Here is a 12,843-nt window from a genome sequence, read left to right as displayed (position 1 = left end):
AAAAAAAAAAAAAAAAAAACTAGATCTACTTATTATAATAATTATTTAATTTAAATAATATAACTTTTTTATTTAATCATATTGGGTGACTTTCAAATCTCAATATAAATATGTGTTTCTTCCTTGACTAAATAAACCATAAAAAGATATATTATTAATATTTAAAAGGTAGGTAGCCAATTACACGTGGAGCTAACCAGTAGGAGTGATAGGTGTGAACAAATAAAAGTTAAATTAATAAAAATTATTTAGTCTAAAATATATATATATATATATATAGTCTCAATAATATTTTAAACTTTTAAAAAATATACAAATGAAAATGGTTAATATTATGAACTTTTAAAAAGTATTTAAAAATATTTTTTAAATATTTAGAAAATACTTACAAAATTTTAAAAGTTCCATTAATAATACTTTTTTTAAATGTTTTTTAAAATTTAAAAGTACCTCTATCGTTAATATTATTTTTTATTGAAGTCTTTTTTTATTATTAAAAAAAAAAAAAAGAATTGAAGTCTTTCGTTCGTATTGCTCTCGAGGTTCAACGGTTTGCTCACCTTCCAACTAAGAAAATATGGAGGGAGGGAAGTGGAGTCTTGTCAGCCCAAAAGAATAAAGTCAAATTACGTTATCCAACCATCCTTAAGCAATTCCTCTTTTTTTTATTAAAGCGTTACGATATGACACGTAGATATTTACATTTTAATTAATTTGACCAAATTGATCATATGAGTTGTCCCATTCAAATGTTCTGTTGTTTAATCATTTTCCACGACTAGGATTCTTATATTTAAATTTTTCTACCATAAATAATAAATTAATAAAAGATATTTATATATTTAAAATCTTGGAAAAAGTATAAACTTCTTCACTTTTTTTAATATATGGTTCATCCAAAATTTAAAGTGACAAATTCAATTTTGTATTTAATATATTTTTAAAAATTTTAAACAAAAAAATATAAATAATATAATGGGATTTTGTAATTTAAAATACTAAAATTTGGTTGATATATGGCACATGGGTTGCTCAATAAAATTGAATTTATTTAAAATACTTACATTATTAATGAAATCTATCTCTATATATATATATATAATTCCTTCAGCTTTTGATTGTGATAATTGGCAGCTCATTAAATATTCAACTTTTAATTTTCCCTTAAAATTCGGGTTGGATGATTTGGGAATAATATTTGGAAGTTGCAGAGAGAAATAAAGGATAGAGGCATAGAGGACGTGTCGGGATCGGCGAGAGTAGCAATCAGAATTATTTTGGCTGCGCGGGAATCTTCCTGGAAATTCATCATTGCCAAGTACCAATTCTTCTAAAACTTGCTTTCCTGCCCATGAGCTTCATCACCTAATTTCATCTCCTTTTTTTGTTTCAATCGTATCGGTGCTTCTGTTGTTCATTGTTCTTCAAGAATTGCTCTGGTTCGCACTCTTGACTCGCAGCAGATTCTCCGGCTCTGTAAGTTTTGTTCGCGTTTTTAATTTCTTCTTCTTCTCTCTGATTGGATTCTGTTGATGAAATTTTGTATTTGGAGTTTCTTATTTGCTCTGATTTGTGAGGGAGTGTGGCTGAAACTTTAAATGCAGCTCTTGCGTCGACTTTGTTTATGCCGTTTTTTCAGATTGTACTCAGCCGAGTGAAATTTTCAACTCTTTTTGTCGGTGGGATGGATGATTAAATTCTCTGTTTATCTATATTCTTCTTGCGAAATTTAATCCAAACCTTCGTCAGATCATTGATCCTGAATATTAGCATTGCTCCTAGTAGATTTTGGGTTTGGATTGCCTCTTGGAGATTTGGGTTTCTTGCAAAAGTTCTCGGAAATCCTTGCATGTACTTCTCTCTCGTATCAAACCACTGAATTTACATGTTCTGTACTAAGATACGAAGTTTTTATCATCATTCAACCTTCTAACAGCAGGGTTGTTTTGTTTGTCTTTCATTTGGACTCTTTCTGATCTTAGAACCCATTTGTAACTGCCCAAATCACCCCAAATCACCATGAGCAGAAGATATTCTCATTTTTATGCTTTCTCTTTTATGCTTCCTCACAGGATTTTAAATCGCGTCTATTGGGGAGAGGCTTCTATAGCTTTATAAAGAATGTTTCGTTCTCCTCCCCAACCGATCTCATAATCCACCCCCTTCGGGGCCAGCATCCTTGCTGGCAATTGTTCCCTTCTACAATCGATGTAGGACCCCCCAATCCACTCACTTTCGGGCCTAGCGTCCTTGTTGGCACACCGCCTTGTATCCACCCCCTTCGGGGCTCAGTCTTTTCGCTGACACATCGTCTAGTGTCTAGCTCTTATACCATTTGTAATTGTCCAAGCCCACCGCTAGCATATATTATCCTATTTGGGTTTTCCCTTTCAAGCTTCCCCTCGAAGATTTAAAATGCATCTAATAGAGAGATGTTTCCACGCCCTTATAAAAAATGCTTTGTTCTCTTCCCCAACCGACGTGGGATCTCATACCATTCATTTCATTTGTATAGTTAAACCTCTTTTGTGTTTTGGGCCATGTTTTGTGAAACGTAGCTTCCTCTATATATAAAAACAAATAGAATTTCCAGTGAATGATGCTTACAATCACCTTCATGTTGCAGAGTTCTTGTAAAGTGATGGGTGGGAAAAGTTCTAAGCCTGGAAGTTCAAGACGCCATTCGTCTAGTCGGTCTAACTCACAGCAATGGAGTAATTACAATTATCCGGGGTCGCCATATAATCAACCAAGGCCACAGTATCAGTTTGCACCTCCAACTCCAAGCTATGGTGGAACTCAGGCCCCTGAGACAAGAAAGAGGCTGGAGAGGAAGTATTCAAGGATAGATGATAACTATAATAGTCTTGAGCAGGTCTGCTGCAATTCATATTGCAAAACTTTATTGACACTAAATATTTCAGCATGAAACTCATTTCTATACTCTGATACTCTTCACAGGTTACCGAGGCATTGGCTCGTGCAGGCCTCGAGTCTTCGAATCTTATCGTTGGTATAGATTTCACAAAGAGCAATGAGTGGACAGGTTCAGCCTTGCTTTGGCCATTTAACGTTCTAATCTCTTTCTTGCATAGCATGTGCACATGCTAACTATGCCCTTTACATAGGAGCAAGATCATTTAACCGTAGAAGTTTGCATCACATTGGAGATGAGCAAAATCCCTATGAACAAGCAATATCAATTATTGGGAAAACATTATCTTCCTTTGATGAAGATAATTTGATTCCTTGCTTTGGTTTTGGAGATGGTATTTCTTCTAAAGATTTTTGCAGTTGATCTGTTTTTCGCACATTTTTGTTTGAATAAACAGTAGTGAAGTATGTGACTCTAAATGTTGGCAGCATCGACTCATGACCAAGAGGTTTTCAGCTTTTATCCAGACGATCGAGTTTGTATTGGATTCGAAGAAGTGTTGGATAGATATAGGGAACTTGTGCCTCATCTTCGACTTGCAGGTTGCAGTCTGACCATTTGCTATTATACCTTTCTATTGTTAGCTTTTACTTACTATACTTTCATTATTTCATTCCTGGGACAGGACCAACATCATTTGCTCCTATTATCGAAATGGGTATCACAATTGTAGAGCAAAGTGGTGGCCAATATCATGTATTGGTAATAATAGCTGATGGTCAGGTACTTTCAGCTCCATTCCAACTGGACTTCAATTTTGATTGTTTTAGAGCTCATGTTTATAGCATAGCTTCCTGTTTGTTCCCAGACGCATAAGAAATTAGTAGTTATGTAAATGATATTAGTTTCACAATGAGCAGTGAAAATATGGAACCATTTAATTTCAGCCTAAAGAACAGAAACAAAAGTTGCATCTAACAACTCAAGCCCACCACTAGCAAATATTGTCCTCTTTAGACTTTTCCTTTCAGACTTCCCCTCAAGGTTTTTAAAACTCGTCTGCTATGGAGATGTTTTCACACCCTTATAAAGAATACTTCATTCCCCTCTTCAACCGACGTGAGATCTCAAGGTTGTGGGCAGGAACAATGTGTCAAAAATTCTAATTTTTGAAGGATGTAGAAATCTTCTCATACATAATCATGGCTGATTAAACTGATATCAGTCAGTTTTATTTATCAAGCAATGCACTGCTTGTTCAGTAAGCTATTCATAATTTATGTAGTCTTTAAATAGAATTTCCAGCCTGACTGATGTCTGTGGCGAGTACTAACTAAAGCCAAGTTCTCTCATGGTGATTGAAAGATAGTTTTTATTCTCTTTGACAGGTTACAAGAAGTGTTGATACAGAGGGTGGACAGTTTAGCCCACAGGAAAAGAAAACCATTGAAGCAATTGTGAAAGCTAGGTAGGTTAAGTTATCAATAATGGAACAGAAATGGCATGATTCGTGCTCTGTAACTTCGTGTTGAATTGCAGTGCATACCCCCTGTCGATTATACTGGTCGGAGTAGGGGATGGACCTTGGGACATGATGAGGGAATTTGACGACAATATCCCGGCTCGAGCCTTTGATAATTTCCAAGTAACTACTCTTCTTAGGAGGGTTTTAGTGTTTTGTTTCTCAAACTGGACTTGCTCCTGTCATAGCTTGAAATCTGAGAAATGCCATTTTGCACTTCTAATTCTGCAGTTTGTGAACTTCACAAATATAATGTTGAAAAATATGGATCGAGCTCGAAAGGAAACGGAATTTGCTCTAGCAGCACTCATGGAAATACCCTCCCAGTATAAAGCAACACTGGAGCTTGATATTTTGGGGTAATAACAGCATTCAAAAGTAGTATACTTAAGATTTTTGCAGTTAAATGGTAGTGTATTTCCTTCCATGATTTTTTTCTTAAATAGTATTCTCTTTCACTACTCCACCAGTGCCAGCAGAGGGAAGGAAATCGACCGATTTCCTCTTCCCCCTCCTCGCTATGGTCCTAGTTTCCAAAAGACCTCTAACTCGAGCAGTTCTCGCCCAATGCCACACTCATTTGCTGGAGTTGCTCCTGTCCGATCTGCACCTCCTCTAAGTTCGGTTCCTGATGCCCATGTAAATGCTTCTTTTCCCTTTTTAGATCCATATTATCTCAGCAATGAAGACTAAGTAGAGCTTCTATTCTATTGGGTATGAAAATTGAAAAATGGAAATGAAGATTTTTACACCATCTGTTGCAGGCTTGCCCCATTTGCATCTCCAATGCAAAAAATATGGCTTTTGGTTGTGGACATCAGGTAATCGCATTGGTAACTTTCATATTGAAGCTTTTGATGCCTGACTCAATCATTACCCGGAAGAAACACTAACCTTTTACTATCTGCAGACATGCTGTGAATGTGGACAGGATCTTCAGTTGTGCCCCATATGCCGCAGCTTTATTGAAACTAAGATAAAGCTTTATTAGCTAAAACCCTCTGTGCTGAATTCTTTCTCATTTCCCAATATCAACTCCAGCTTCTTGCTTGAGTCGTCTTTGCAACTCCTTTACTGGGCTCGAAAAGGTGTTGTTGATTTGGTAAGTCGAACGATATAATTTTGTAAATATCGTTAGTTTGTCCCACTGATTTTCATTCATGTGTTTCCATGTCATTCCATAAAATGTCTAGAAATGATGCTTGTTAAGTCTCGTAGGGGCAATATACGCCTCGAATTCTTTACCAAACTAGTTTTTCATAAGTATGAATGTAATTACAATATCTTTAGTGGCATAAGAGACTTGATTTCTCATTACCAGCTGCATTGAACTCTACCTAACACCCTCACAGAAAGAGGCGCTTGCATTGCTTTCTATACGTTACAGAAATAGGCTGACTAAGTTTCAGGCAAACCTCACGCTCTCTTATGCATGACAGCTTCTATATCCTGAATTTGGGCCAAACTAACTCACAGTATTTCTTGAATGAACCAAACTTTTCCGCAAACATTACTCACTCAACTAGGTGGGAAGCTTATATAAACAACTTCACCTCTTCCAACAATATTCAGACCAACCCACATGGCCAACCATAACCATTTTTCTGCAGTTCTCATCGTGCTGCTGCTGCAGTGTATACAACTCAGTTGTGTAGTTGGAGTTTCCCCACCAACGCAAACAGGAGGAAGGTGGGAGCTTCTTTTGAATAACACTGGCGTAGTGGCCATGCACATGGCTTTAACCCGCCACAATACTGTTGTTGTATTTGATCAAACCAGTGCTGGCCCGTCTCAATATAAACTCCGTCGACGATTTGGGGGGGAAAGGTGTACATCGGCCCATGCCGACAATATAGACCCCGACTGTTATGCCCATTCTGTGGAGTATGACATTTCAAGGAATGAAGTTAGAGCTCTGCGGCTATCTTCCGATGCATGGTGCTCCTCTGGTTCCTTCCTGAGCAATGGAACTTTGTTACAAACAGGTGGGCATGGTAGCGGGTCTCGAAGGATCCGCAAATTCAGGCCTTGTAAAGACCGTCATTGTGACTGGAGTGAATCCCATTCACTGTTATCAAATGATCGTTGGTATGCTTCGAATCTAATCCTTCCCGAGCATGATCGGGTAATCGTGGTGGGTGGTAGGAGGGCCTTCACATATGAATTTGTTCCAAAAATGGGGAAAGAGAAGGCCTTTGATCTACCACTCTTGCATCGAACTTTTGATGATCGGGAGGGAGGAAACAATCTCTATCCCTTTCTTCATCTCTCCTCTGATGGGAACTTGTTCATTTTCGCCAACAGAGACTCTGTTCTCTTCAATTATAGACGAAACAAAGTGGTCAAGACATTTCCTCGAATACCTGGTCGGGGGTCGCGGAATTACCCCAGCACTGGCTCGTCGGTGATCCTCCCATTGGATCACGCAGACAGGTTTCGAAAGGTCGAAGTCATGGTGTGCGGGGGCTCTGCTACCGGAGCTTATAGGGCAGCAGGACGTGGGCGGTTCGTGAAAGGTCTGCAATCATGCGGAAGAATGGTGATCACTGGGAACACGAACAAATGGAAAATGGAACAAATGCCAGAACCCCGTCTCATGCACGATATGCTGATCCTTCCAACGGGCAATATCTTGATCATTAATGGCGCTAAAACTGGTAGTGCAGGATGGGGCAACGCAAGAAACGCTTCCATTCGACCCTTTCTCTACAACCCTAAAAACAAACCAAACAGAAGATTCTCAGTCCTGAAATCTACCAAAATAGCAAGAATGTACCACTCATCAGCGATTGTTCTTACCGACGGAAGAGTCTTAGTTGCAGGCGGGAATCCCCATAGAAATTACACATTCGAGCACGTACATTACCCGACCGAACTCAGATTACAAGCATATCATCCAGATTATACTGAGCCAAAATACGACGGTCAGAGGCCAACGAACGTGTCGATACACTATGCTCAAGGTGATCACGGCATCAAATACGGCAAACAATTCACCGTTCGATTCAAGTTGGAGAGGAGAATGAGCGGAGTTCTGGAATTCAACGCTTACGCACCGCCATTCACGACTCACTCGATTTCGATGAATCAAAGGTTGCTGAAACTGAAGAACAGGAACACGGAGATAGACAGCAATGGCCAATGGATAAGTACCGTTGTGGAGGCTCCACCGTCGCCCAATGTTGCACCCGCCGGTTTTTACTTGCTGACGGTCGTTAATGGCGGAATTCCCAGCGTTTCTCGGTGGATAAGATTCATCAATTCCTGATTCTATGAAGCTTTCAAAGTAACTTAGTCCTCCTGCTTTAATATTTTCAACTTCGAGTTCTTAGGTGAATAAGACAATATCTCCACGAATTAAAAAAATCTTCCATATTTGGATCATATTTACTTGATCCAAATTGTTTATGCAATAAAAATCATTTAATAAAGTTATTGCATTATTTCAAGAAATTTATTAAATGTGGTGTTAGGTTTAATTTATGAAAAAATAAAATAAAATGAAATATTTTAGTATTTTGACACGTCATTTTGTGATGTATTATTGTATTTTATGAATTTTGTGAGTTTTTTTTTGGTGTATAAAAAAATTCCGTCAATCCTCGTCATAGCCACGTAAGATTTTATCTCGGTCTACTCAGACAGCAACGCTCCACATCAACGAAATTTCCGCTCTACCTGCCAACACATATCCACGTCAGCCAAAAACGAACAAAATACTTTAAAATTCGGGAAGCTCGAGAAAGCACGAACATTAAATAAAAGGTCAACTTTTAAAATAATTTATATGGTCCGTTTGGAGAAATTGTGGAACGTGAAACTTATGGAATGTTCTAAGAACAAGCCGGCGTTTAATTTAATTTAATTTTGATACAATTTTCTTATTTTATTCCTTGTAATTAATTTGGGAGCTGTTTTTGTTCCTTTCCATCATTACTTGGTGCCAATAATGTTTCATGAAACATATCCGTTTCTGTTTCAGATGGAGATGAATCGAGGGCGAAATGAAGAGAATTTATGCAATTTTTAAAAGAATTTCCATTGTTTCCCACCAACCAATTCAGGTCGTCTTCTTCTTGTCTTTCCTTCTTTCCGTTTCGGTGTCTTAAAGAAATTGAGATCAATGGGGCCTATAAATTGGTCGCACAGTATTTGATTTTCAATGTATAAACCCTTCGCGTTGAAAATCTCCCCTCTCCAGCTTCTGGTTTCAACCCATTTCTTCAGATTTCGCTACCCATCTCGTCCAAACCTTGCTTATCAATCAAATCTTCTTCCATTTAGCTTTCGTCAATTTGTTTCCCGCTCAAAGTTTGGGGGTAGGGTTCGTTGTTTTTCGAGTTTCAATTCGAATATGACGATCACGACCTTGCCGAGTATCAAAGATGGATGCCTCATCGTCGGCGACAAGGTGGTTCTGACCGCCGTACCGGACAATGTTGTTGTCTCTCCAGTGACGCATCGGGCAGCTTTCCTCGGCGCCACTGCTTCTACCTCTAGCTCTCGTCATCTGTTTTCAGTCGGAATTCTTGAGTGAGTATTTTATCTTCCTTTTGCCCTTTTCTTGGAGATTTTACACTTGTATGTATAAGAGATAATCTATACTATTAGATGAACACGACTCTCCACAATGATATGATATTATCCACTCTGAGCACAAGCTCTCGTGGTTTTGTTTTGGGCTACCCCAAAAGGTCTTATACCAATGGAGCTAGTATTCCTCGCTTATAAACTCATAGTCATTCCCTAAATTAGCTGAGCTCATGTTGTGGTGGCCTTGTTTGACCTTTTTCCTTTGCTTGGAATGGATCGGATGGCATAGTTTTATGATCCCATATGGATCTTCTTGCTTTGATGTGATATCTGATGAACAAACAGAGAACTATGCTTATACCAGCATTTAAGTCTTACATATACTATGAGAAGTTAACGTTTCCTTATGGGATTTGGGGGTTTCAATGCAGAAGGCACGAGTTTTTATGCCTATACAGATTCAAAATGTGGTGGATGATACCAAGAATTGGGAAGTCAGGCAGTGAAGTGCCTGTGGAAACCCAAATGCTTCTTTTAAAAGTGGCAGAAGAATCTGCTTTGAATGATGAAAGTTCAGCTGATCAAGACACTGATAGGTCTTATTACATCCTGATTTTGCCTGTCTTGGATGGATCATTCCGTGCAACTTTGCAAGGAACCCCACAAAATGAGCTTCAATTATGTGCTGAGAGTGGTCAGTTCTGTTTAATCATAGGTGTTCCTTTTGGATATGTTTGAATTGGATCTGATTTTGGTGTTTTCTTTTAGGGGATGTTAATGTTCAAACTTCAAAAACATTGGAAGCTGTATTTATAAACTCAGGAGACAATCCTTTTGAGCTCATCACAAATTCTATGAAGTATGCCTCTCTCCTTTTTTTGTGGTTTCTCAAACAAGTTAACAACGGGAACGAAATCTTCTAAGTTCACCTCGTCTTGTCGTGTAGGGTACTCGAAAAGGTTAAAGGAACTTTTAGTTGCATCGACAACAAGAAGGTGATCAAAGTCATATTGTTCTTAGCTGTTTCGTTATTACAGGAATTCGTGTTAAAACGTCGTATCTTGTTTTCCTTTTGATAGATTCCTTCGCATTTGGACTTGTTTGGTTGGTGCACTTGGGATGCGTTTTACACCGATGTTAATCCACAGGGGATAAAGGAAGGTCTCCGGAGGTAAAATAAAAGACGAGAAACTTTATACATGACAATCATTCTTCATGATCCATTTTAGATGAATTTTATGAGTTGCATTTTTGTTTATAGTTTTTCGGATGGAGGTATTTCCCCGAAATTTCTAATTATTGATGATGGATGGCAAGAGACCGTAAACGAATATCGCAAAGAAGGTGAACCGGATATCGAATGGATACAGTAAGCATGGACCTTTCTGCTGAAACTTAGTAATCTCTCGTTAATCAAAATTTTTGGTCTCGGAATCACTCTCTTAGTACAATTTTACTTCTCGAACTGTAGGTTTGCCACGAGACTATCGGACATCAAAGAGAACAAAAAGTTCAGGGGTTCTGGTTCAGATGATTCTCTACAGGAGCTTGTTCATAGCATCAAAGAACAATATGGGCTTAAGTGAGTTCACTTACAATCATGATTAACTCTCTTCATTCACTTTTGGTATCCAAAATTTTGTTGAGGATGGTATTATTGATATTTGCAGTATTTGCTTTATAACATTGCAGATATGTCTATGTATGGCATGCTTTAGCTGGTTACTGGGGAGGCGTGCTCCCGTCTTCTGAATCAATGAAGAAGTACAATCCTAAGATCGAGTATCCCATTCAGTCACCAGGGAACGTTAGCAATCTTACAGACGTTGTCGTGGATATCTTGGAGAAATATGGACTTGGAGTTATCGACCCCGAGAAGATTTACGAGTTCTACAATGATCTCCATGGCTATCTAGCGAGCATTGGCATTGACGGGGTCAAGGTGGATGTCCAAAACATAATGGAGACTTTAGGTACAGGACACGGTGGACGTGTATCAATCACTAGACAGTATCAAGAAGCGTTAGAACAATCAGTTGTAAGAAACTTCAAAGAAACTAATCTGATTTGTTGCATGAGTCATAACTCCGACTCGATATACAGGTTTGTCGATTTGTTTACTCCTAAATGCCTCAGACAACGAACTTTTTCGACGTTCATTTTTTTATTTGTTAATTTCTTCTGTCAGTTCAAAGAAGAGTGCAGTTGCTAGAGTGTCAGAGGACTTCATGCCTAGAGAGCCAACGTTTCAAACTTTACATGTTGCTTCTGTGGCTTTTAATAGCCTTCTATTAGGGGAGATTGTTGTGCCAGATTGGGACATGTTTCATGTAAGTTTTTCGGTTAAAAACTGCATCGTTGGAGACACTTAAGATCACGAAATCTAAAACGTTGTGTTTTTTCAAAAATTTATAGAGCAAACATGAAACAGCTGAGTTCCATGGTGCAGCAAGAGCGTTGGGTGGCTGTGCTGTATATGTTAGGTAGTACACTTGCTTATGACATGTTTCTAATTTGTATTAGCTAAGCTCTTTGAAATCATTGCTAACTCGAACTAACATCAAAACAGCGACAAGCCCGGGAACCATGATTTCAAGATACTCAGGAAGCTAGTATTACCTGATGGATCAGTCCTCCGGGCAAGACATGCAGGTCGGCCTACTCGAGATTGCTTATTTCGGGACCCTGTGATGGATGGAAAAAGGTATGGAAGAAATGTTCGTTATCAGTCTCATTAGAACCGAAGCATGGAACTTCGAACCGCTAAACCTTTTGTGGCATTGGCTTCCCTGCAGTGTATTGAAAATATGGAACTTGAACAAGTTAACCGGGATCGTAGGCGTGTTTAACTGCCAAGGCGCAGGACAGTGGCCATTGATGAAAGTAGCTCAGAATGAAGATACCCCAAAGTCTACAAATTTAACAATCACAGGTAGTGTCCGACCAAATGATGTAGAATTTCTTGAAGACGTTGCAGGTGAAAACTGGGATGGAGATTGTGCAGTTTATGCGTTCAACTCAGGTTTGATTTCCACTCCTTTTTTGCCCATTTCTCTCTGATGATCAGACACTTTTAGCTGAAAAGTTTGAACTTATGTTTGTAGGATCTCTTTCTAAATTGAAACGGAAAGAAATTGTTGAGGTTGGATTGAGAACTTTAGAGTGTGAGATATACACCATTGCTCCAATCAGGGTCAGTATAGATATATATATATATATATATATATATACATATAAGTTATGAATGTCATCATCACTTCCAAACTAGTTATTGATCTAAATGGTTATATGATCAGGTTTTCGGCAACGATATTCACTTCGCACCAATAGGATTGCTCGACATGTATAATTCAGGAGGAGCTATCGAAACTCTAAGTCACAGTGTGGATCTTTCACAATGCACCATCAAAATGAGGGGACGATTCTGTGGCAGATTTGGAGCGTACTCGAGCACGAAACCAAGCCGATGCACAGTTGACCTGAAAGAAGAGGAGTTTACCTATGAATCTGGAAGTGGACTATTAAGAGTGAAACTTGAAGATGGTTCCATTTCAAGAGAGATAGAGTTTGTATATTGATGATATGTTGAGCATGAGGAATATTTTGTTTGAAATATGAATCTCAGCCGTTCATTTCGGCTAAATCTTGTAAAAGAATCACACTATTTAATAAAAAGTTTGGTTTCATTTGGGCTTAAACTCATCTGACTGGACCTAGTTGTGTAGAACCCAAAGAAGAATTTGGGCCGACTGGACCTTGTTGTGTAGAGCCCAAATAAGAATTTGGGCCTACTGGACCCTGTGTTGAGCCCAAAGAAGAATTTGGGCCCAATGGACCTTGTTGTGTAAGCCCAAAGAAGATTTTGGCCCACTGGACCTGTTGTGTAGAGCCGAAAGAAGATTTTGGGCCCACT

General features: G+C 38.6%; 3 protein-coding genes across 4 annotated transcripts; all 3 read left to right on the top strand.

Moving 5' to 3' along the window:
• Positions 1–1,157: 1,157 nt before the first annotated feature.
• LOC111429937 (E3 ubiquitin-protein ligase RGLG2-like) lies at positions 1,158–5,706 on the top strand. The gene is made up of 13 exons (XM_023066021.1): positions 1,158–1,318; positions 1,430–1,476; positions 2,627–2,875; positions 2,962–3,046; positions 3,129–3,269; positions 3,364–3,477; positions 3,561–3,658; positions 4,264–4,343; positions 4,415–4,520; positions 4,629–4,756; positions 4,868–5,036; positions 5,162–5,218; positions 5,308–5,706. Exons 3-13 carry the CDS (start codon positions 2,642–2,644, stop codon positions 5,386–5,388), a joined length of 1,293 nt encoding a protein of 430 aa, XP_022921789.1. The 5' UTR covers positions 1,158–1,318; positions 1,430–1,476; positions 2,627–2,641; the 3' UTR covers positions 5,389–5,706.
• Positions 5,707–5,805: 99 nt separating this feature from the next.
• On the top strand, positions 5,806–7,846 carry LOC111429934 (aldehyde oxidase GLOX-like). The gene has a single exon (XM_023066014.1). The coding sequence runs from the start codon at positions 5,980–5,982 to the stop codon at positions 7,663–7,665; it is 1,686 nt and encodes a 561-aa protein (XP_022921782.1). The 5' UTR covers positions 5,806–5,979; the 3' UTR covers positions 7,666–7,846.
• Positions 7,847–8,254: 408 nt separating this feature from the next.
• LOC111429754 (probable galactinol--sucrose galactosyltransferase 2) lies at positions 8,255–12,628 on the top strand. 2 transcript variants are annotated; one of them, XM_023065739.1, is made up of 14 exons: positions 8,255–8,930; positions 9,362–9,624; positions 9,699–9,789; positions 9,877–9,925; positions 10,010–10,101; positions 10,192–10,299; positions 10,402–10,512; positions 10,623–11,033; positions 11,119–11,260; positions 11,346–11,413; positions 11,500–11,634; positions 11,726–11,952; positions 12,035–12,123; positions 12,227–12,628. In XM_023065739.1, exons 1-14 carry the CDS (start codon positions 8,560–8,562, stop codon positions 12,506–12,508), a joined length of 2,439 nt encoding a protein of 812 aa, XP_022921507.1. In that variant the 5' UTR covers positions 8,255–8,559; the 3' UTR covers positions 12,509–12,628. The 2 variants fall into 2 exon arrangements, with proteins under 2 accessions (XP_022921507.1, XP_022921508.1); XM_023065740.1 differs by having other exon boundaries at positions 8,257–8,930; positions 9,365–9,624.
• Positions 12,629–12,843: the final 215 nt, after the last annotated feature.

Source organism: Cucurbita moschata, unplaced genomic scaffold (assembly GCF_002738365.1).
Source record: "Cucurbita moschata cultivar Rifu unplaced genomic scaffold, Cmos_1.0 Cmo_Scf00032, whole genome shotgun sequence".
Lineage (NCBI taxonomy): Eukaryota > Viridiplantae > Streptophyta > Magnoliopsida > Cucurbitales > Cucurbitaceae > Cucurbita > Cucurbita moschata.
Note: the sequence above shows the minus strand (reverse complement) of the source record. Positions and strands in the feature narration are given on the sequence as shown.

What these genes read in the sequence shown, in the direction of transcription:
- LOC111429937 (XM_023066021.1), top strand. Translation starts at nt 2,642, where the DNA reads ATGGGTGGGAAAAGTTCTAAGCCTGGAAGTTCAAGACGCCATTCGTCT. An exon ending in AAAGAGCAATGAGTGGACAG is followed by an intron (nt 3,047 to 3,128) that starts GTTCAGCCTTGC and finishes CCCTTTACATAG; the next exon opens with GAGCAAGATCATTTAACCGT. An exon ending in CTGGAGCTTGATATTTTGGG is followed by an intron (nt 4,757 to 4,867) that starts GTAATAACAGCA and finishes CTACTCCACCAG; the next exon opens with TGCCAGCAGAGGGAAGGAAA.
- LOC111429934 (XM_023066014.1), top strand. Translation starts at nt 5,980, where the DNA reads ATGGCCAACCATAACCATTTTTCTGCAGTTCTCATCGTGCTGCTGCTG.
- LOC111429754 (XM_023065739.1), top strand. Translation starts at nt 8,560, where the DNA reads ATGTATAAACCCTTCGCGTTGAAAATCTCCCCTCTCCAGCTTCTGGTT. An exon ending in ATAAAGGAAGGTCTCCGGAG is followed by an intron (nt 10,102 to 10,191) that starts GTAAAATAAAAG and finishes TTTTGTTTATAG; the next exon opens with TTTTTCGGATGGAGGTATTT. An exon ending in CCTGTGATGGATGGAAAAAG is followed by an intron (nt 11,635 to 11,725) that starts GTATGGAAGAAA and finishes GCTTCCCTGCAG; the next exon opens with TGTATTGAAAATATGGAACT.